Raw genomic sequence first — 20,893 nt, 5'->3', positions numbered from 1 at the left:
TACCAAATGTGTAAAGGCCTCAAAATTCCGGGGAGGGGGGGAGGGGGGGGGGGGGGGTTGTAGTAACATTTATACCAGCAGAATGTTTTGTAAATAGTACAATTTATACCAGCAGAATGTTTTATAAATAAATTATATATAAAACACTCAGTTAATAAAAACTTAAATTTGGATGGATATACCTTAAACTTGTAAAACTGGTTTGTGGCTTGCAAGTTTCTTGTTTTATAATCAATTGCGACAACAGTTTTAGCATCTATGTATAATGAATGGTCATTCAAAAAAAACATGGTAATACAAAAATGTGTGAATTTAAAATAAGCAAAAAATGTTTAAAATGGGTAATTTACTAAGAAAACAAAACATTCTCTTTAAATATATGTGATTAATACATTCTTCACACATTTTAACATTGACCAATCACTGACAAATGGTTCTGCCATATGGCACAATAATTACTTCAAATGACACCAAAGTGTGCTTTGATAGACCCATTGTTGCATCTGTAATTCTTATCCATTAAATTGCAACTCCACTTTTCCATCAATAATTCAAGCTTGACAGTCTGGCATATTTAACTAAATGCAAATTGCCAACAGGTGTCAAAGTATTTCACACCTCTCAGTAATTCCAGTGACAGTGTGGCTTAAGGGATTAAAAGGGGGAGCACTGTGTTTATAGCACTTTGCAGCAATCACTCAAGGGGAATTACTCAACTGTACAAGACCAAGGGCAGAAATTACTCTATGGAGTTAAATGGCTTGTAGAAGCATCCTGGTGAAGGGTGTGAGGCAAACATTTGTTAATTATGGGTTATATTAACCCAGGATTGCAATTCAGAGGCAATCAATTAGTATTGATTACACTAAACATCTAATAACTGACTAATCATTGAATGATATGTGTAAAATTGATTATACTGTGCTAATTTAGACAACTTCGATTATTTTCTTAATTATTCTGTGATTTTGGAGTTAAACAAATTACAAAAAATGGAATGCAGGCAACTTTCATGCTCTTATTTTGAGAGTTGTGATGAAAATTGCAGATGTCAGGTTTGTAGAAATGAATTTCTGATTATGTTATGTTTTTTTATAAAAGTTATTGATTTCTTTTATTTTACAAAGTATAAATGTTTATTTGTGCGTGTGTGTGATTTTTATTTTCTACGAAATATTTTAAACAGCTTAAAAAAGGTTATTAACAAATCACAAATTTCATCAATGCCATATTTATGATAGTTTATATATTAACTGATTGACATGACCAATATGTTAAGTGTCACCTAATTGACAGCACCTGTACATTCCTATGCCCCATTACAGGATGGACGGACAGCCTTGCACTACGCTGCTCTCAATGGCTTCCCTGACGTCACCAGATTTCTGATTGAGAAAGGTTGCAACAAAGACATACAAGATGATGTAAGTCACCTGAGTCTGTACACACAGAGGTCCTTGGAAATTCATGACATGAAGTTCATAACATTCCCTAGAGACTTGCTATTAAAAATCTTAAGTCTTTATATGTAAATGTTTAATGCAAATAAATATTGATAAAATGATTAATACTGTTATCAGTCTGTTAGCAAAAACTTTTTCATAATGAAAATTACGTTCACAAATTTCAATGTACAAAGTACATCCTTAAGTTAAGATTTCGTTCGGTAGCTTTTTGAATATCGGCTCTGTACTCCTTTCCTCAGAAATGTACTTTCTTCATGGAAAAAAATCCTTGTTTGCTTCAGGAAAAAAGTACAAAATTACTTCACCAATTCGTTTAAAGAAACATGTGTGACTGAACAGAATTTTTGATAACATATTAATTATATTGTCAGATTTATGCTCTTTATGACAAAAAGCCACTTTAAGCAAATAACAAAAAACAAAGAACTGTTAAGAATGGAGTATTATACATGCAGGTGATAAATAATTATTCAATAAAAAATTTGAATTTACAGGGAAATGTATTTAGCAAAATAAACTTAATTTTACAAATTACTTTCCATATTTGTCATTAAATTAAAGATGATATAATGACAAGTTGCTGATTGTGAAGTCGTCTGTTTCAGAGTGGTTACACTCCACTACATCGGGCAGCATCTCAAGGTCACATAGAGGTCATCACAATACTGTTAGAGAGTGGTTGTGACCTTAATGCACAGGATGAGGTAATAACATTTGTTGCTTTTGACATTTGTGACAAATAGTTGTGTTTTCACATTTCCTTTCTAAGCAACTATCATAATGCAAAAATTTATTCCAAATGTTAAGCAGAGTGTGGGGAAAGTAGTAAAATCTGTTATTTCTGGCTCCATTCAAATCTCAAACAAGTATATATGTATTGACTGCCGTAAATTCCCAATTGAAACTTAACCCTTAAAGCGCTGGAGCCGAATTTTAAAGGCCTTTGCAAACAGTTTGGATCCAGATGAGACGCCACAAAACGTGGCGTCTCATCAGGATCCAAACTGTTTGCTATTCTGATAGTATTCTTTGAAAAAAATCGAAGAAAATACAAATTTTAGAAATTCAGAAGACGACATTTTAGCAGAAGACAAATTACCCAGCATGCAAAGGGTTAAAAATAAAATCCTCAAATTTCAGTGAATCTCCTTACCCAGTTGTATGATAAATGTGCCTTAGGAAATATAATGTGAATATTTTTTAATTCTCAATTTTATAGAGTTTGTATGAAAAAAAACCCATCTAAATGTCCAATTATAGAAAAAAAATGCTATTTTCCCAGTTCAAAGGGACCCGGCCCCATTCTCAAAAACGATTAAAAAACCTCACTGATGTTGTTCATTATGTTAGAGGTGAATATGTAACCTTTCTTTGTATGCTGTTTGCGGCCAGCATAGCTCCAGACCAGTATGTGCTTAGAGCAGTCTGTTTACAATGTCGACTTAATGAGACCACAACATATTATGTGACTTTATTTCTGACAGGGTAGCATGACATGGCTAATATAAGTGTTGTCATCTAACTTTGAATAGATGGCTGAATGCATGTGCTTAAAGTGTTGATCCAGATTAGCCTGTGTAGTCCACCCTAACTTATCAGGTCCACACAGTCCACCCACACTTATCAGGTCGACACAGTCCACCCACACTTATCAGGTCCACACAGTCCACCCACACTTATCAGGTCGACACAGTCCACCCACACTTATCAGGTCAACACTTTAGTCTGTGCAGTCCACCCACACTTATCAGGTCGACACAGTCCACCCACACTTATCAGGTCGACACAGTCCACCCACACTTATCAGGTCGACACAGTCCACCCACACTTATCAGGTCGACACAGTCCACCCACACTTATCAGGTCGACACAGTCCACCAACACTTATCAGGTCGACACAGTCCACCCACACTTATCAGGTCGACACAGTCCACCCACACTTATCAGGTCGACACAGTCCACCCACACTTATCAGGTCGACACAGTCCACCCACACTTATCAGGTCGACACAGTCCACCAACACTTTTCAGGTCGACACAGTCCACCCACACTTATCAGGTCGACACAGTCCACCCACACTTATCAGGTCGACACAGTCCACCCACACTTATCAGGTCGACACAGTCCACCCACACTTATCAGGTCGACACTTTCCACCCACACTTTTCAGGTCGACACTTTCCACCCACACTTATCAGGTCGACACTTTCCACCCACACTTATCAGGTCTACACTTTCCACCCACACTTATCAGGTCGACACTTTAGTCTGTGCAGTCCACCCACACTTATCAGGTCGACACCCACACTTATCAGGTTGACACTTTAGTCTGTGCAGTCCACCCACACTTATTAGGTCGACACTTTCCGCCTAAAGTCGATTTTTGTGAGGAAAGTCTATCTTTAAACGCTTTAAACGAAAAATATTATAAAAGCGCTTAGCCTGTGCTTGACACTTTATGTACATGCATTATTAACCCTTTCACTGAGAGTGGTCAGCAGACTGTTTACTGATTTCAGCATGGCAACGCTGCCATCCACGAGGCTGCCTGGAACGGCTTCAGTAAGACACTGGAGTTGCTTGTGAAATACGAAGTGGACGTCTCACTTGTCAATAAGGTAACAGACAAATAATAGTGTTGTGAAAACTTAACTAATATGGTTTGTTATATGGAGAAATTTGTATGTTTTTGATAAAATTGTAGATTACATTTAAGAAATCTGACATGAATATGTAAATTGTGTGTGTATATATATATACATAATATAATAATTAATTATAATTGTCCCCTACCGGTTTCACTGGAGGGGACTTATGGTTTGCGCTTTGTGCCTCTGTGAGTCTGTCTGTCTGTCACACTTTTCTGGATCCTGCGATAACTTTAAAAGTTCTTAATATTTTTTCATGAAACTTGCAACATGGATAGATGGCAATATGGCCATTATGCACGTCATTTCATTTTGTTCCTACGTCAAAAATTGTAGTTGCTATGGCAACCAAAAAAATATAATTCTGAAAATGGTGGAATTTCTGACAATGGTGGAGCCGGTAGGGGACCATATTGCTTGACAATAGCCTTGTTATATATAATTCTTATCAAAAATTAAGTTTTTCTTATCGTGTCCTACCTGATTAGCTTGTGCATAATGCATCGGCTAATCTGGGCTACACACTTAATGCACATGCATTTAGCCCGGTTTTCCCAGAACGCAAATTCACACTAAAATATTTGCTCTTATTAATTTCAGGCTGGGTTTACAGCTTTACATCTCTCTGCACAAAATGGACACAATGAGAGTACCAGAGTTCTCCTGTATGCAGGCTGCAACAGTGACCTGAAAAACAATGTAAGTTTGACAGATTTCTAATACATATGTATTTATGATCATTTCTGAAGTTAAATGTATTCAAATATCATTTATGAAAGCTTTATGACTTTGCAACATTGATTATGACCTGCCCATGATTAACCCGTAACCACTTGGATACACATTTTGACGCATTTGTAGTCCATTAGAAAGTTACATTAAATTTAGGACCTGTCTTACTAAACTTTTTAAAGTTTTAAAGACTTCATGTTCAACCCTTAGATGCTGATGAGCAGCAAACAGCATAACACCTGAACAAACAGCAAAATACTTGCACTCTGTTATGGTTTTATGCTGTTTGCACATAGCCATTTTCACTTTGCTTCTGAGAGGGAAAGGGTTAAGCTATAGAAATGACTCTTGCTCTGAAAAACTGGACTTAATGCATGTGCGTAGTTTTATCCCAGATTAGCCTGTCCAGTCTGCCCATTGTCTTTAACATGGTTTTATTCAAGTATTATTGTTTCATACAATAACCACATTAACTTGTTGCCTAATTTGAGAAAGATCCAGGTACCACTGATACAAGACCAACATCTTATGCATTGCACTCCTACAAATTTAATAATTATGTTTTTTGAATAATTGTGTTAAGCATTTTTAAAGGATTTTCTATTCCCTGTTTTTGTGTACTGTTAAACTGCATGCTCATTTTTTGCCACTCTGTTTTAGTACGGTGACACCACCCTCCACACAGCAGCGCGGTACGGTCATGCAGGCGTGACCAGGATACTCATCAGCGCACGCACAAAACTCAACGAACAAAACAAGGTCAGTTAAAAAAATATTATTAAAAAGATATTCAACATTATTTGTAGACAAAATTATACAATAATTTACATAAACTGTAGAGGAAAACAAAAATGTTTTAATTTATGCTATAAAAAAACAAAATTATTCAATGACATAAGGAAGTTTATATTGAAACATAGAAACTATTTTTTTTTTGTCTTTAGTAGTAGTGGTACTAGTATGATTTATGTAATTAATCTAACCGTCTTACCATTGCAGAAGTTTTCAGATACTCTCTTTATTAGCCAAAATAATTGACAAAATACTTACTCTCTGAGAAAACCGGCTAAATGCATTTGCTTAAAGCATCATCCCATATTAGTTAAATTTAGATTAATTTATTTGGAATGTATCTTCTTAATTAGTACCAAATTTTCCCATGTAGAGCGCACCCCCATGTATAACGCGCTGGCTGTTTTTTAAATGAAAACAAAATGCAGAAAAAAATATTTCAAGCCAATAAAACTACCAAATCGGACTGAAAATGGCTGCCATGTTACTATTGTGCTATCAAATAATCTGAGTCATTGGAAAGCTTGTACAAAATACAGTATGCACTTAAGGAAGAAAGTTTCGTCCCTGATAAGCCTGTGTAAACTGCGCATGCATTAAACCCTTTCCCAGCGTAAGGCTCATTTATTTTTGTAAGTCAACACTAGTCCAGCAACCCTCCATGTTTTATTTTCTGTAATTTTCAGAACGGCGATACTGCCTTACACATTGCGTCTGCTTTGAAAAGAAGGAAGATAGCCAAGTTACTTGTTGATTCCGGAATAGATGTCACGGTTAGAAACAAGGTTTGTAACTAAACTATTATCAAGGAGCACATATTTTCTATTATGCCATTAAAAAATGTATCTATGATGAGGTTAACTGTTGATAAAGAGCGGTTAAACTGTTGCATATGGATTGGAATGGTCATAAATATTGAAACATTTTCATTTTAATAAAAGATCAGATCACAACATTAAAATTATATTCAACTTAGGAATTTAAAAGCTCATTGTCATATAAAAGTTTAGAGAGACGACATTGCAGTTTACATTGGACATTATGAGCTATGTCAAATGAAATGATTAATCTATTTCCATGTGATGCAACACATGTCCATGAGTATACTAAACATGATAAGTACATGTTACTATCAATAAGTCACATTCTTGAGTCGAAGTTCCAATTGATTCCAAGTGAAAATTCTGCTGTTGTTGTTACCCTTCTTAATTCACATAAATGGTGTTATTTATCTTGAAGTTTTAAGCTCAAATAATGTTTTAATAATAAGTCAGAGATGTGAATTACAATTAGTTCAAATGTTTTTTGTGTTTTTTTCCAGCAAAATGAGACAGCAATGGACGTGGCCAGACGAAAGGACCACGAGGAAATAGTTGCTATTATTCAGGCCCATAGCAGGGTAATATTAGCAGGATAATAACATGATGTATTTTGAATACATTTTAGAACCTTGTATTGACCAAATAATACAAGTGGCTAGAGGCAACTTGTACAGAGATAAACATTGAAAGGCATCTTATTAACCCATTTATGCCTAGCGTCTAGAAAAAAAGGCCTTGGCAAACAGCGTAGACCCAGATGAGACGCCGCATAATGCGGCGTCTCATCAGGGTCTGCACTGTTTGCTTAAAGGAATTTCTGTACGAAATATTCTAAATATAGAAATAAATATACTAGACATCCCTAATTTTGGAAATAAATTGATCCAATTTAGAAGGATGTTAGAGTCCACTAGGCATAAAAGGGTTAAACAAAATGAGCATATAGCGATAATAATATGATCTACATAAACAGAATCAGAATGAGACAACTTTAATAAAATGTTAAATATTCAGTGTTTTCATTGTAGCAGTTATTATTAACTTAATTATAATGTTACTTCTAATATGGTACCTATCATAGATCATTTGTGCAGCAATAAAAATTACTCGAAATGTGTGGAATAAGGATTATTCAATGTACTGACAAATCTGTGAATTAATCGTCCTTTTTTCTGGGTTACAGCCAGTGAAACAACCCCTGAAGGAAGTCAACTTCAGACTGGAGCCCAGCAACCAAATGGTTCCCATGACAACCACAGACGTGAAAGACGAGAAGCCGGAAAACAAGGACAAGGGTCGCAGATTCCTGTTCTTTAAGAAGAAATCCAAGTCCAAGGTACAAATAGCTTTGAGAAAATATCAAATTCTTACACTTGAAAGTGACACGAGAAACAATTGTCACATCCATGAGTGGGATTGAAACACTGCCTAATTTAAACACCAAACAATTGAGAGTTGAGATTCAGAATTTAGATTTTTGAATTTTAACATATTGAAAGTAGAGAGATTTTCAGTGAAAATGTCAATTTACATATTTTTTGTTGCTAATAGTCAGAACTCCCAAATTTTGTAAGGGAAATTTTCCACAATCAGAGGTCTGTACATTCAATTTTTTTTCAAAGATAATAAATTCAGGTTCCTTACCCCTTCGTGTCTCCGATTTCAGGACAAGGCCACGGTGGGTCGTACAGGCGGTGTGTCCCCTGGGATGGCAGTCTCCACCACAGACATACCAATGTCCAGCACGCGGCCCGTGCAGGGGTTCTTCAGCAAGTATGTGCCCAGGCAGGGGGTCCAGTACTACCGAGACCTGGCGGGAAACGTGAAAACGGTGCGTGCTAGTGAGCTAATGGTGTGTTAGGTGGTGCGTGTGATGTCCAAGCATAGCGTTTAATAAGGCTTAGACGTGTGGCTTTGGCTCAAATTAAGTTATAAAAAAAACACTTAAAATTGTGGGTTTTTCTTGTAATAAAAAAGGCAGAGTTTGCCCCTAACCTTGGTCTTCAAATCCAAATGTGAGGCTGTAATTTTTTTTACCTCGTATTAATTAGTGTTGTAACTTATACTTTTACACTTAAATTTAGACTATGTGTGCATATGAGTCCAGTTTAATAAGTGTATGGTATTTTGATCTGTTTGAATGATTTTTAAATCATGTTGAAACTTGAAGGGTCAAGAAGAAAACAGAAAAATGTGCTTATAATTTATTTATTAACTTGTGATAGTTGTTTGACCATTGAATATTATGATTTTGACCTTGTATATGTATTGTTTATAAATATTATGTGCTCAATGTGCTACTGTATATAAAAATTATATTATTATATAAAAAAAAAAACTTTTTACCAGATTTTTTCTCTTTTTTTTGTAAAATGATAGGTCTATGGTTATGACTTGAGGGTAATTTTCAGGGTAGATGCATCTTAACATTTTATTAGCTCGGCTGTTGGAGAAACCCCGAGGTATTGTCATAACCAGCTCGTCGTCTGCCGTCCATGTCGTGCTAAAACCTTGATATTTTTCTCTAAAATGAAAGTTCTTCCACCTACAACTTTGAAACTTCATATGTAGATGCACCTTGATGAGTTCCACATGCCACACCCGTTTTTTGGTCACTAGGTCAAAGGTCAAGGTCACTGTGACATAAAAAAAATTAATTATGACAAGCTTTCATTTATTCAAAACTGTGCACCCACAGCCGAGCATTGGCACCCGTTATGCGGTGCTCTTGTTATTATTATTGTTATCTTGCATGGAATTTTCACTCTATTCATGTGCTGTGTCACAGTACAGTGTGCGATATTCAAAATGCCTGTTGATAACTTTTGAATGAGGAGAAATTACCCCTTATAAACGCAATTTGATGTGCTTGTAGCCTCTTACAAATTCCAATTAAATTTAAAATATTCTTTACTAGAATCAAGTTTTTAGATTCATTTCCAACCTTAAGATACTGATGAGCAGCAAACAGCATAAAAAATGAGCAGACTGGGAGTTACTAGAAGTGTTCCTGTTTTTATGCTGGTTGCAAAAGCCATTTGCATTTTTCTTCTGATGGGGAAAGCGTTAATTTCAGTTGCATGTATTAAATTCTGATATAAACTTGATATGGTCGCATATAGAAACAAATAATTACCGGAACGCTATTCATAGACCCATTTTTGCACTGTAGAATAGAGGATAATCCATGCAAAAATGCATTCACTGATGGACTTGGTATATATGCAGTCAGTGAGGCAATACAAAGTTAAATTATGAATAAAGACATTATAAAAGGTACATTATTGTACATGTTGGTGAAAACATAAATACATTTTACTTTTCAACAGCTTTATTTTAAACATACAGTTTAAAGATTTTTTTTGTTACTTTTTCAGCTTTTGTGTAATTGGTTGGCATTTATTTGATTTCTTTGGGAAAAGTTGCGTATATTTCTGAAATTAATTAAAATTATTTGCTTGTGTCATTGTTGTTTTTTGTAGTAAATTTTTTGCATAGATGTCAAGTATTTTATGCATTGCATACTATTAATGCCTCAGTCACAAATAATCCGGTCGCCGGCCGATGTGTCCGATCTCCAGGCATCGGGAAGACTGGACACGTTGGAGCCGTCCGCCGTCCGATGAGTGACAAAGTTTAAAACCTCAGTCACAAATAGACACCGATCACCGTCCGATCAGCGGTCGACGTTTTTTTCTGCTCATCGGGCTGGCGCCGGCAGATGATCGCACGCACATCGGGTCATTTTGTAGCATCGGGCGGCGTCCAGATAAATTTTTGATATCATTTTATATCAGTTTTTTTTACCCGACATCGGGCCCCGGAAAGAATCGAGTTGAGATCGAAAAAAGATCGGACGATCAACGAACAGTTATTGCCCGGCATGCGTCCGACATTGGATTCATTGTACGTGTATCATAACGAGCCTTGTCCGGCGTCCGGCGGGCATCGTGTGGAGGCCCTCCGGAAATCAGACGGTCGCCGACTGATGTATATGCCTCTGGGAACTTCCTTTACTTTTGCCGATACATGTCAATGAATCCGATGTGGGGCGATTGCTGGGTGCTACCCGTGCGTTGATCGTTAGATCTTGTTTCGATCCCAACTCGATTCCTTCTCGGGCCCGACGTCGGGTATATAAAATTTTAAGTGACACTTAGAATTAATCCGGACGCCGCCCGATGCTACAAATTTGCCCAGTTTCCATGCGATCATCGGCCGGTCGCCAGCCCGATTAGCGGAAAAATACGCTGCTGCTGATCGGAAGGTGTCTATTTGTGACTGAGGTATAAAATCATGTTGAAAACTTGCAAATAGTGTACAGACTGCTGTTATGGTAACATATGAATGTACCAGCCCAGTTTATTTAAATTTTTTATCAGTCAGTCAACAGATATGGCAAAACAAAATAACAGGTGACTTCATAAATGATACCAGTTCATTCAGCAAATACAAAAAATTCATTCTTAACTTATAAAGAATAAATACATTTCGCGAGTAAAATGGGTTTTATCCTATTTCCAGGGTCCAGTAGGCTACACTCCAACATGCAACTGTTTGCCTGCAATCAATCGTCTGCAGAAGGAAGTTTATGACACGCAGGACCACGTGTATGGCAGCATCCAATCAAACACACGGGCCATGCATGAGCGAATAAACCAGGTGGATCAGCGCTCGTCGATGCGTGTCCGCGAACTTGAGAAATACACCCAGGATAGGTTCATTGAAGAGGAACACATGTGTCGTCAGCGAATAAATCAGCAAGTGGACGAATATGGTAACGTACACTCAAATAATGTGAAAACACAAATTCAGACTTGGCTGGAACAAAAGCTTGAAGGTTATGGCCATTGCTTACACCATCACCATGACGATTCTGCATTACCGAATGAAAATATATTTTCGGATGTGCACGAGACTGCAAATGGACGATTGTTTAAATCGCGATCAGACGAGACGTTGTCACAGTCAGATAATCACAGTGGTAAGTATCGCAAACGGGAATTCTATGAATCTCGACAACAAGCAATGCAGCAAATACGAGCTTGGCAGGTCCCAAGCTATAGCAAGGACAGAAACCGCATCAAAGTGGTCGACAAACAGCCGAACAGAAATCATGAACCTCCGTTGAGATCTCAGAACCAAAATCAAGCGGCTTCTAATACGCAAATAAACTCAAATCCCATTAGGCAGTATCCCATGGAACCTCAAGTGGAAGTTAAATACTTTGATAACAAAAATACACCAAAATCTATCGGAAGAAATGCTCCGAGACAAGGTGACAATAATTACATGACAATGACTGGTTCCCAAAATAATTATATGACCATGAATGGTTCCCAGCCTCAGAGTCAGGTCCCTCAGGCACAGGCGAGACCTCAAGTGTACCAGTCTGTGAGGCAGACGGCAAATAGCAGGGGACCAGTTAATCATAGCACTCCAAAATCCAGAGATTCTAGTCCGTACACTACTCACCAGGGAATAGTTCGGAGTCAGACTGACGGTGGATTAAGTGCTAGTTCTCCTCGGCAGCTTATGTTTCAAGACTCGCCACATGCAAAGCAGACTTCCAGTTCCAGTCAGTGTATTCAAACTTATACAGCTGTGGATAGTTCTAGTGAAATGAAAAACGCAAGAAGTGCTGTACAGCTGAACAGTTCACCAATGAAATTAGTGTCAAGTGCTAGTGCGAATGTTGTCAGTACTGGATTACGTAATTCATTAGGCAGTGATAAATTTATGCCAGAAACACCAAAACCCACATTCACAACTTTCGGATATGATGATTCAGCTGACGTGGGTTCAGGTCTGATAAATAATTCTGACAAGGCTGACAAATCTGCCCCCGTTCCTATGGAAGTAAGTGCGTCTCTGACTCCGAGATCTAACTCTAGTCATTCAAGTCAAGATGGTCAAAACAAAACCCAACTCACCGATAAAAGTCGATTTGCTAGACAAAATTCGCACAATTCTTATGGGTTCTCGCCCTCATTTCATGATGACATGTATGTTGAGATGAAAAACATCACCCCTCGCTTACATACCCGTACACGATCATCAGAAGGCCTGCTTGAAACTGACATTGATCATGACAGTCAAGCTGCCGAACAAAGTGTTCTTCAACGTGAAAGTGCTTCTCAACAAGTGACAGCAAGATCCTCATCTGAAACACGTGCAAGTGTTCGTAGTCCAACGAACTCTGTTCCTGCTCCACAGTTTCCATCCAGAAGTGTTTCATCGTCAATCTCGAATTCTAAATTTGCAATGTTAATTAGTTCTCCACATCAGCCCATACCTGTGAGTGGTGGGCGACCTGTGCCCACAGACAGACCAGTCCCACCTCCCAAGCCAAGCGCACAGGCTAGCATATATCCGTACGCCAAGATTGGGGATGTCAAACGTGGCAATGAACGAATGAACGATGGTAACATCCAACTAAAGACTTTTCCGCAACCTGTCAGCGATAGTCAGTACAGCACAGTGAAAGATGCGAGATACCAAAGAGACGCTAATCAGAATTTCACTGTGAAGGCAGATGTTCACTCGTCTGTACCATATTACGCGTACAGTGCTGCCAACGGATCAAGCGGTGTTATAAATCCAAACCAATTGGAACCGCGCTCAAAGACTGCGTATCAAACATACTTGACAGAAAGTCCGCAGTTTATGTCAGAGATTCATCGTGAAAGCCCTCCTAACATCTGCAATAACAGCAAGGAAGATTCCAGCAGCAATCCGGACTCCGGCTACAGCAGTAAGATCTACGGGAACCGTGTCGGGTCGGTTCAGCCTGCGAGTTGTGGAAGCACTCCGTCGTCATCCTTCAGCACGGAGCGCGGACTGACCAGCAACACAAACTCTCCCCAGAGCCAGTATTCAAGCACTGACTATGACTACCTGCCTCACAGGCAATATGAAGATGAAGTGCAGTCACATAATAACACCTGGTATCAGCGGAAACTCCAGGAAACCACACAGAAGGTGTACGACAGTTGGAAGAACGACAGAACGCCAGGAAAAATGCCTCAGTCTGGTAGAGGTGTTGGTCAAACAAGGGCTTATGGGAATGGGGATTTAATGGTGTCCAATCAGATGCAGACGTCAAGACCCAGTCAGATGGGCTACACACCACCTGTTCAACAAAACCATATGGTGTCTACCTTTGTGGTCCATGGGAGTGATGTGTAAACTGAATGAAAAGAAATATTTTGTTCATTTTATGGCAAAGATTTTGTGTTTATAATGATTGAGCATGGTCGTACATTCATTTGTAACATTGTCTAGTCACACAGCCTCAACAATGATTTATTTTTCACAATTTTCGTATTTCGCTGAAAAATAAATAAAAATGTTGAACAAATGGACATTATATGTTTTGTATGTATGTTTATTGGAAACTCTTTGTTCAAAGATCAAAATACAAATGTTTTAATTTTGTATTATGTTTTTATATACGATATATTATATAGAACTTGTATTATTTGTAAATATTCAAAAAACATTCGTCTATAAATGGCAAACTTTTGTTTGAAACATTTTCTGTACAAAGTATGTATATAAATCAATACCATATTTATTTTTGTAATACATTTATATTAAAATGTTTGTAAGATTATACCAGTATTGGTATATAAACTGGATAAAACTGATAGTGTTTGTTCTTCATTAATATTATATTAACCCTTACCACTTGAATACGTATTTTCACGCATTTGTAACCCTTAGAAAGTTAAATTTAATTCAAGACCTTACTAGATTCAAGTTTTAAATGCTTCATTTTCAATCCTTATATACTGATGAGCAGCAAACAGCATAGAACCTGAACAGGCTGTAAGTTTCTTGCAGGCTGTTCTGGCTTTATGCTGTTTGCACATTTTCCCTTTACATCTGAGTGGGGAAGGGTTAACAATGATTTATTGGCTTGTGTAAAAATTGTTAAAGGTAGCTATAGTTAAAAATAAATTTGAAATAAAGAATTTACTAAATCATTATTTTTAGGAATATTAACATGTTTTCCGTGGTTTGAAGAAATGTTGAAAACAAAAATGTCTTTCTGCATTTTGATAAAATAACATGAAATTCATGAACATCAGAGATTTATCTGAAAAATTAGTATGGTGTTAGCAGAAAATACATTTGTGATTTACTGCTGCAAAATTTTGTCAAAAACATGTAATTATAATAATAATTTGTGATTCAATTAAATGTTATAAAACTAGAAAATTTTCTTGATGAGACAAATTAAAAAATATATGATAAGGAAGTCACAAGAAATAGATGAAAATACAAATTTATGGCACAAGAATGAGTCAAAGTAGTATTTAAAAAAAAAACACTAGTTTATTATAGGGCATCGTATGATTATAAAAAAAAGGAAACCAAATGGGTGTCGGTGTCCGTGTTATCACTCCAGCCCCTAAAATATCTCAACAGTTACACCCAACACTTGATAATAGAAAAAAAATATAGAGAGGATATTTGTTGGTTTCGGTAGCATATCGAATTTAATTCACGAGTGATCATAGAAATTTATATTTTCACGAGTGGCGTAGCCACGAGTGAAAATATTTTTTTCTATGATCACGAGTGAATTAAATTCGATATGCTACCGAAACCAACAAATTTTCTTTTTATTTTATGCTTATTTTTGTAGTTTTGTTAATTTTCCGAATTTGCCTCATTAAGTTTCCCCGTGGGGTGCCTCAATTTTTAGAACGCACAAAGAACTTACTACACAAGAAAATAGTTCACATCTGTAAAAAGTGTATTACTATTAAAATCAATGTTTTATTCAACATATATCTTTTTCATACTTTATACATTCAATATTATTACAAACAATAGTTTAATTTAAATTATTATGAAATTAATAGTGTTGCATATACTGGCGTAGTAATTTGTGTATTCAACTGATCTCAAAGTTACGAAAGTGCTCGCCATGTTGAACAACACTTTTACGACTTGCTGGATTAATAACACATAACTGGATTAAACTAGGAACGCAAACATATTTCAACAGTGTTTTTGTGCTAAATGGTTTCGATATCAATCACTGTCACTCTCTGCAATAAGACGGATTCGCTTGTAGTGTCGCTGTACAGGGGAATCTGCGGTTACCGCCGGTGTACGGGATGGAGATTGCCTCTGGTGATTGACTACGTTCTGTGTCTGGGAAAGGCCCATGTAAGATTCAGAGTTGTGAAAATTAAATGTTACATTGCCCTGGAAATGTGAGTTGACAAAAAATCCTCGGGCCATCGGAAAATCACTTGATGCAGGTGTGGCTGACGCAGTGGCAGTGGCTGTGCGGTTGTGCTTTTCAACTGACTGGTTTGAATGAGAAAGTATTTTTGAAATATTTTTTGACTGTTCCTTGTTCAAACTGCTGTAATTATTTAAGCTGTTAATATTTCTGTGCCCTGAAATCTGTATTATTTGATGAGCAGGAACATTCTCGTCATTCAGCTTCTGAATCAAGTGCTTTCTTGCACTGAAAAAAGTTTATTTCTATGGTAAAAATAAAATCGATATTCAACGGTACACATGACATATTACATAAGATATAAGTTGTAATTGTTTTGTGTGCTCTTGAAACACTTCAATAAATACATGGTGGTCTGTCAAGTACTGGATGTAATGGAACCGGAAAGTAGAGGAATAGTACTAGTCGAGTACAGGAGATTTTATGAATTAAAATTTTGAGTGTTGTAGCATGTAAATTGGACAAACAACACCTACTTAATAAATGGGAGGTAAGTGATTTTTATTATTTATTTTATGCTTTCCGGTGGTTTATAGAGAAATATCAGTGAAATAAAAGTGGTATTTCACTGTTTCAAACAGTGAAACATAACAGTGAAAAATATCGTTATTTTTCACTGTTTCAGTTAGATACTGGAACTACTTCCCCAATAACCCCATGGTGAGCCTCAATTGCAATTTTCATTCAAGGGAGACTAGTCTACTTGAACCTGAAACACACATTTACCTCCCTTAAACATAATTATTTCGTCTGCTGCTTAACTCTTTAACAACAATGGATGAATTGGAAAACAATGAAATAAATCTTCTTTTCTCAAATATCTTTGACTTTGATGACTTTTTTAATGAAATGAATGAACAAGATGATGACAGCGCTTCAAAATCACAAGAAATAACATCAGCAGCACCAACAGCAGGAGCAGCAACATCAGCCCCACATCCACTGGTAACAGCATCAACACAGGAAGAAAAAGAACAAAACCCAACATCAACACCAACAAGGAATTTCAGATCTGTAAGTGTGGATAGCTTTCTGCTTGAAAACGAAAATTTAAATACAAAAAAGAAAACCGACAATGACATCAGACTTTTCAAAACTTTCCTAAAAAGTCACAAAAATGAGGCAAGAAATATTGAAAATATACCTCCTCATGAATTGAACCCTCTGGTCTGCGAGTTTTTGTTGGGTGTGACTAAAAAAGATGGATCAGAGTATGAACCCACATCTTTGAGGGCATTTTTAAGCTCAATCGACAGGCATTTAAGGCACATGAACTACAAGCACTCTTTGATAAATGACCCTCAATTTGCCAAAGTGAGGGAAGTATTAAAAAGTAAACAAAAAGCTCTGAAAAAAGAAGGTTATGGAAATAAACCGCATCAAGCCCAGGCATTAACAAATGAACATATTGAAGCTATGTACGCAGCTAAAACTCTGGGAGAATCAAGCCCAAGAGCTCTATTACACTCACTGTGGCTTATATGTACAACCCATTTTGGGATGAGAACCGGCAAGGAAATTCACACCCTATGCTGGGGTGATGTCAGCCTTGGAATCGATTTTGAAACTGGTGAAGAATTCATCACCTTCGACACTGAGCGTCAGACAAAAACCCGTACTGGTGAAAATCCTAGGGATATAAGGTGATTTTCCTACTTTAATATATTTGTACACAAATCTGAATTGATAATTTTTTATTTATATAAAAACTGGTACTGTTTATAAAATATTTAAATGGAATTTTTCTTTAGTAAAAATAATACAAACATGGAGGATATGTGTTGGTTAAGGTAGAATATCGATTTTATTTCACGAGTGATCATAGAAATTATTATTTTTACGAGTGGCGAAGCCACAATTGAAAATATATATTTTCTATTATCACAAGTTAATTTATAGACCTTTTTTTACAATATAATTCTTATTTGTATTATTAATATACAGTAGACTTCACTTTTGTTGGAATAGTATTTAATTTAAACAAAACATTTAATGCAACACACATTTTAACTATTCATAGGAAAGTCAAGCCACTGGCATATGCAGTTCCCGAACAACCTGACAGAGATCCGGTGCATCTCTACAAGCTATATGCCGACAAACGCCCTGTTGACATGATGACAGAAGACAGCCCCTTCTTCTTAACTCCTGGCAACAAGACACAGCAATGCTGGTTCAGGAAGTCTGCCATGGGAATAAACAAGCTATACAGCATAATGACCGAGATGAAAACAGATGCTGGTATTCAAGAGCCAAGAATCACCCCATACAGGTCAAAACCCCATATTATATACACTACTTTCATAACAAGACTAAAATATATAATAAAAATCACTTACCTCCCATTTATTAAGTAGGTGTTGTTTGTCCAATTTACATGCTACAACACTCAAAATTTTAATTCATAAAATCTCCTGTACTCGACTAGTACTATTCCTCTACTTTCCGGTTCCATTACATCCAGTACTTGACAGACCACCATGTATTTATTGAAGTGTTTCAAGAGCACACAAAACAATTACAACTTATATCTTATGTAATATGTCATGTGTACCGTTGAATATCGATTTTATTTTTACCATAGAAATAAACTTTTTTCAGTGCAAGAAAGCACTTGATTCAGAAGCTGAATGACGAGAATGTTCCTGCTCATCAAATAATACAGATTTCAGGGCACAGAAATATTAACAGCTTAAATAATTACAGCAGTTTGAACAAGGAACAGTCAAAAAATATTTCAAAAATACTTTCTCATTCAAACCAGTCAGTTGAAAAGCACAACCGCACAGCCACTGCCACTGCGTCAGCCACACCTGCATCAAGTGATTTTCCGATGGCCCGAGGATTTTTTGTCAACTCACATTTCCAGGGCAATGTAACATTTAATTTTCACAACTCTGAATCTTACATGGGCCTTTCCCAGACACAGAACGTAGTCAATCACCAGAGGCAATCTCCATCCCGTACACCGGCGGTAACCGCAGATTCCCCTGTACAGCGACACTACAAGCGAATCCGTCTTATTGCAGAGAGTGACAGTGATTGATATCGAAACCATTTAGCACAAAAACACTGTTGAAATATGTTTGCGTTCCTAGTTTAATCCAGTTATGTGTTATTAATCCAGCAAGTCGTAAAAGTGTTGTTCAACATGGCGAGCACTTTCGTAACTTTGAGATCAGTTGAATACACAAATTACTACGCCAGTATATGCAACACTATTAATTTCATAATAATTTAAATTAAACTATTGTTTGTAATAATATTGAATGTATAAAGTATGAAAAAGATATATGTTGAATAAAACATTGATTTTAATAGTAATACACTTTTTACAGATGTGAACTATTTTCTTGTGTAGTAAGTTCTTTGTGCGTTCTAAAAATTGAGGCACCCCACGGGGAAACTTAATGAGGCAAATTCGGAAAATTAACAAAACTACAAAAATAAGCATAAAATAAAAAGAAAATTTGTTGGTTTCGGTAGCATATCGAATTTAATTCACTCGTGATCATAGAAAAAAATATTTTCACTCGTGGCTACGCCACTCGTGAAAATATAAATTTCTATGATCACTCGTGAATTAAATTCGATATGCTACCGAAACCAACAAATATCCTCTATATATTTTAGTCTTGTTATGAAAGTAGTGTATATAATATGGGGTTTTGACCTGTATGGGGTGATTCTTGGCTCTTGAATACCAGCATCTGTTTTCATCTCGGTCATTATGCTGTATAGCTTGTTTATTCCCATGGCAGACTTCCTGAACCAGCATTGCTGTGTCTTGTTGCCAGGAGTTAAGAAGAAGGGGCTGTCTTCTGTCATCATGTCAACAGGGCGTTTGTCGGCATATAGCTTGTAGAGATGCACCGGATCTCTGTCAGGTTGTTCGGGAACTGCATATGCCAGTGGCTTGACTTTCCTATGAATAGTTAAAATGTGTGTTGCATTAAATGTTTTGTTTAAATTAAATACTATTCCAACAAAAGTGAAGTCTACTGTATATTAATAATACAAATAAGAATTATATTGTAAAAAAAGGTCTATAAATTAACTTGTGATAATAGAAAATATATATTTTCAATTGTGGCTTCGCCACTCGTAAAAATAATAATTTCTATGATCACTCGTGAAATAAAATCGATATTCTACCTTAACCAACACATATCCTCCATGTTTGTATTATTTTTACTAAAGAAAAATTCCATTTAAATATTTTATAAACAGTACCAGTTTTTATATAAATAAAAAATTATCAATTCAGATTTGTGTACAAATATATTAAAGTAGGAAAATCACCTTATATCCCTAGGATTTTCACCAGTACGGGTTTTTGTCTGACGCTCAGTGTCGAAGGTGATGAATTCTTCACCAGTTTCAAAATCGATTCCAAGGCTGACATCACCCCAGCATAGGGTGTGAATTTCCTTGCCGGTTCTCATCCCAAAATGGGTTGTACATATAAGCCACAGTGAGTGTAATAGAGCTCTTGGGCTTGATTCTCCCAGAGTTTTAGCTGCGTACATAGCTTCAATATGTTCATTTGTTAATGCCTGGGCTTGATGCGGTTTATTTCCATAACCTTCTTTTTTCAGAGCTTTTTGTTTACTTTTTAATACTTCCCTCACTTTGGCAAATTGAGGGTCATTTATCAAAGAGTGCTTGTAGTTCATGTGCCTTAAATGCCTGTCGATTGAGCTTAAAAATGCCCTCAAAGATGTGGGTTCATACTCTGATCCATCTTTTTTAGTCACACCCAACAAAAACTCGCAGACCAGAGGGTTCAATTCATGAGGAGGTATATTTTCAATATTTCTTGCCTCATTTTTGTGACTTTTTAGGAAAGTTTTGAAAAGTCTGATGTCATTGTCGGTTTTCTTTTTTGTATTTAAATTTTCGTTTTCAAGCAGAAAGCTATCCACACTTACAGATCTGAAATTCCTTGTTGGTGTTGATGTTGGGTTTTGTTCTTTTTCTTCCTGTGTTGATGCTGTTACCAGTGGATGTGGGGCTGATGTTGCTGCTCCTGCTGTTGGTGCTGCTGATGTTATTTCTTGTGATTTTGAAGCGCTGTCATCATCTTGTTCATTCATTTCATTAAAAAAGTCATCAAAGTCAAAGATATTTGAGAAAAGAAGATTTATTTCATTGTTTTCCAATTCATCCAT

At 36.5% G+C, this 20,893-nt stretch overlaps 3 protein-coding genes across 11 annotated transcripts in view; 2 read left to right on the top strand and 1 right to left on the bottom strand.

Moving 5' to 3' along the window:
* LOC127853920 (uncharacterized) overlaps positions 1-14,451 on the top strand; it is a 142,351-nt gene extending 127,900 nt beyond the window's left edge. For all 9 annotated transcript variants that reach the window (XM_052388755.1, XM_052388757.1, XM_052388756.1 and 6 more), the window contains 10 exons: positions 1,326-1,424; positions 2,072-2,170; positions 3,987-4,085; positions 4,716-4,814; positions 5,508-5,606; positions 6,326-6,424; positions 6,961-7,038; positions 7,644-7,796; positions 8,127-8,291; positions 10,985-14,451. In XM_052388755.1, the coding sequence (XP_052244715.1) occupies positions 1,326-1,424; positions 2,072-2,170; positions 3,987-4,085; positions 4,716-4,814; positions 5,508-5,606; positions 6,326-6,424; positions 6,961-7,038; positions 7,644-7,796; positions 8,127-8,291; positions 10,985-13,648 (3,654 nt within the window). In that variant the 3' untranslated portion in view covers positions 13,649-14,451. The remainder of the gene's footprint in view (positions 1-1,325; positions 1,425-2,071; positions 2,171-3,986; positions 4,086-4,715; positions 4,815-5,507; positions 5,607-6,325; positions 6,425-6,960; positions 7,039-7,643; positions 7,797-8,126; positions 8,292-10,984) is intronic.
* A 776-nt stretch (positions 14,452-15,227) lies between these two features.
* LOC127853922 (uncharacterized) lies at positions 15,228-20,893 on the bottom strand. Its single transcript, XM_052388761.1, has 3 exons — positions 20,025-20,893; positions 19,396-19,647; positions 15,228-15,950 (listed from the first exon to the last, which is right to left on the bottom strand). The coding sequence occupies exons 1-3, from the start codon at positions 20,891-20,893 to the stop codon at positions 15,506-15,508; spliced, it is 1,566 nt and encodes a 521-aa protein (XP_052244721.1). The 3' UTR covers positions 15,228-15,505.
* LOC127853923 (uncharacterized) lies at positions 16,497-19,046 on the top strand. The gene is made up of 3 exons (XM_052388762.1): positions 16,497-17,365; positions 17,743-17,994; positions 18,324-19,046. Exons 1-3 carry the CDS (start codon positions 16,497-16,499, stop codon positions 18,766-18,768), a joined length of 1,566 nt encoding a protein of 521 aa, XP_052244722.1. The 3' UTR covers positions 18,769-19,046.

The sequence above is a fragment of the Dreissena polymorpha genome, chromosome 12 (genome assembly GCF_020536995.1).
Source record: "Dreissena polymorpha isolate Duluth1 chromosome 12, UMN_Dpol_1.0, whole genome shotgun sequence".
Classification (NCBI taxonomy): Eukaryota; Metazoa; Mollusca; class Bivalvia; order Myida; family Dreissenidae; genus Dreissena; species Dreissena polymorpha.
Note: the sequence above shows the minus strand (reverse complement) of the source record. Positions and strands in the feature narration are given on the sequence as shown.

What these genes read in the sequence shown, in the direction of transcription:
- LOC127853923 (XM_052388762.1), top strand. Translation starts at nt 16,497, where the DNA reads ATGGATGAATTGGAAAACAATGAAATAAATCTTCTTTTCTCAAATATC. An exon ending in GAAAATCCTAGGGATATAAG is followed by an intron (nt 17,366 to 17,742) that starts GTGATTTTCCTA and finishes AACTATTCATAG; the next exon opens with GAAAGTCAAGCCACTGGCAT. An exon ending in CCAAGAATCACCCCATACAG is followed by an intron (nt 17,995 to 18,323) that starts GTCAAAACCCCA and finishes AACTTTTTTCAG; the next exon opens with TGCAAGAAAGCACTTGATTC.
- LOC127853922 (XM_052388761.1), bottom strand. Translation starts at nt 20,893, where the DNA reads ATGGATGAATTGGAAAACAATGAAATAAATCTTCTTTTCTCAAATATC. An exon ending in GAAAATCCTAGGGATATAAG is followed by an intron (nt 19,648 to 20,024) that starts GTGATTTTCCTA and finishes AACTATTCATAG; the next exon opens with GAAAGTCAAGCCACTGGCAT. An exon ending in CCAAGAATCACCCCATACAG is followed by an intron (nt 15,951 to 19,395) that starts GTCAAAACCCCA and finishes AACTTTTTTCAG; the next exon opens with TGCAAGAAAGCACTTGATTC.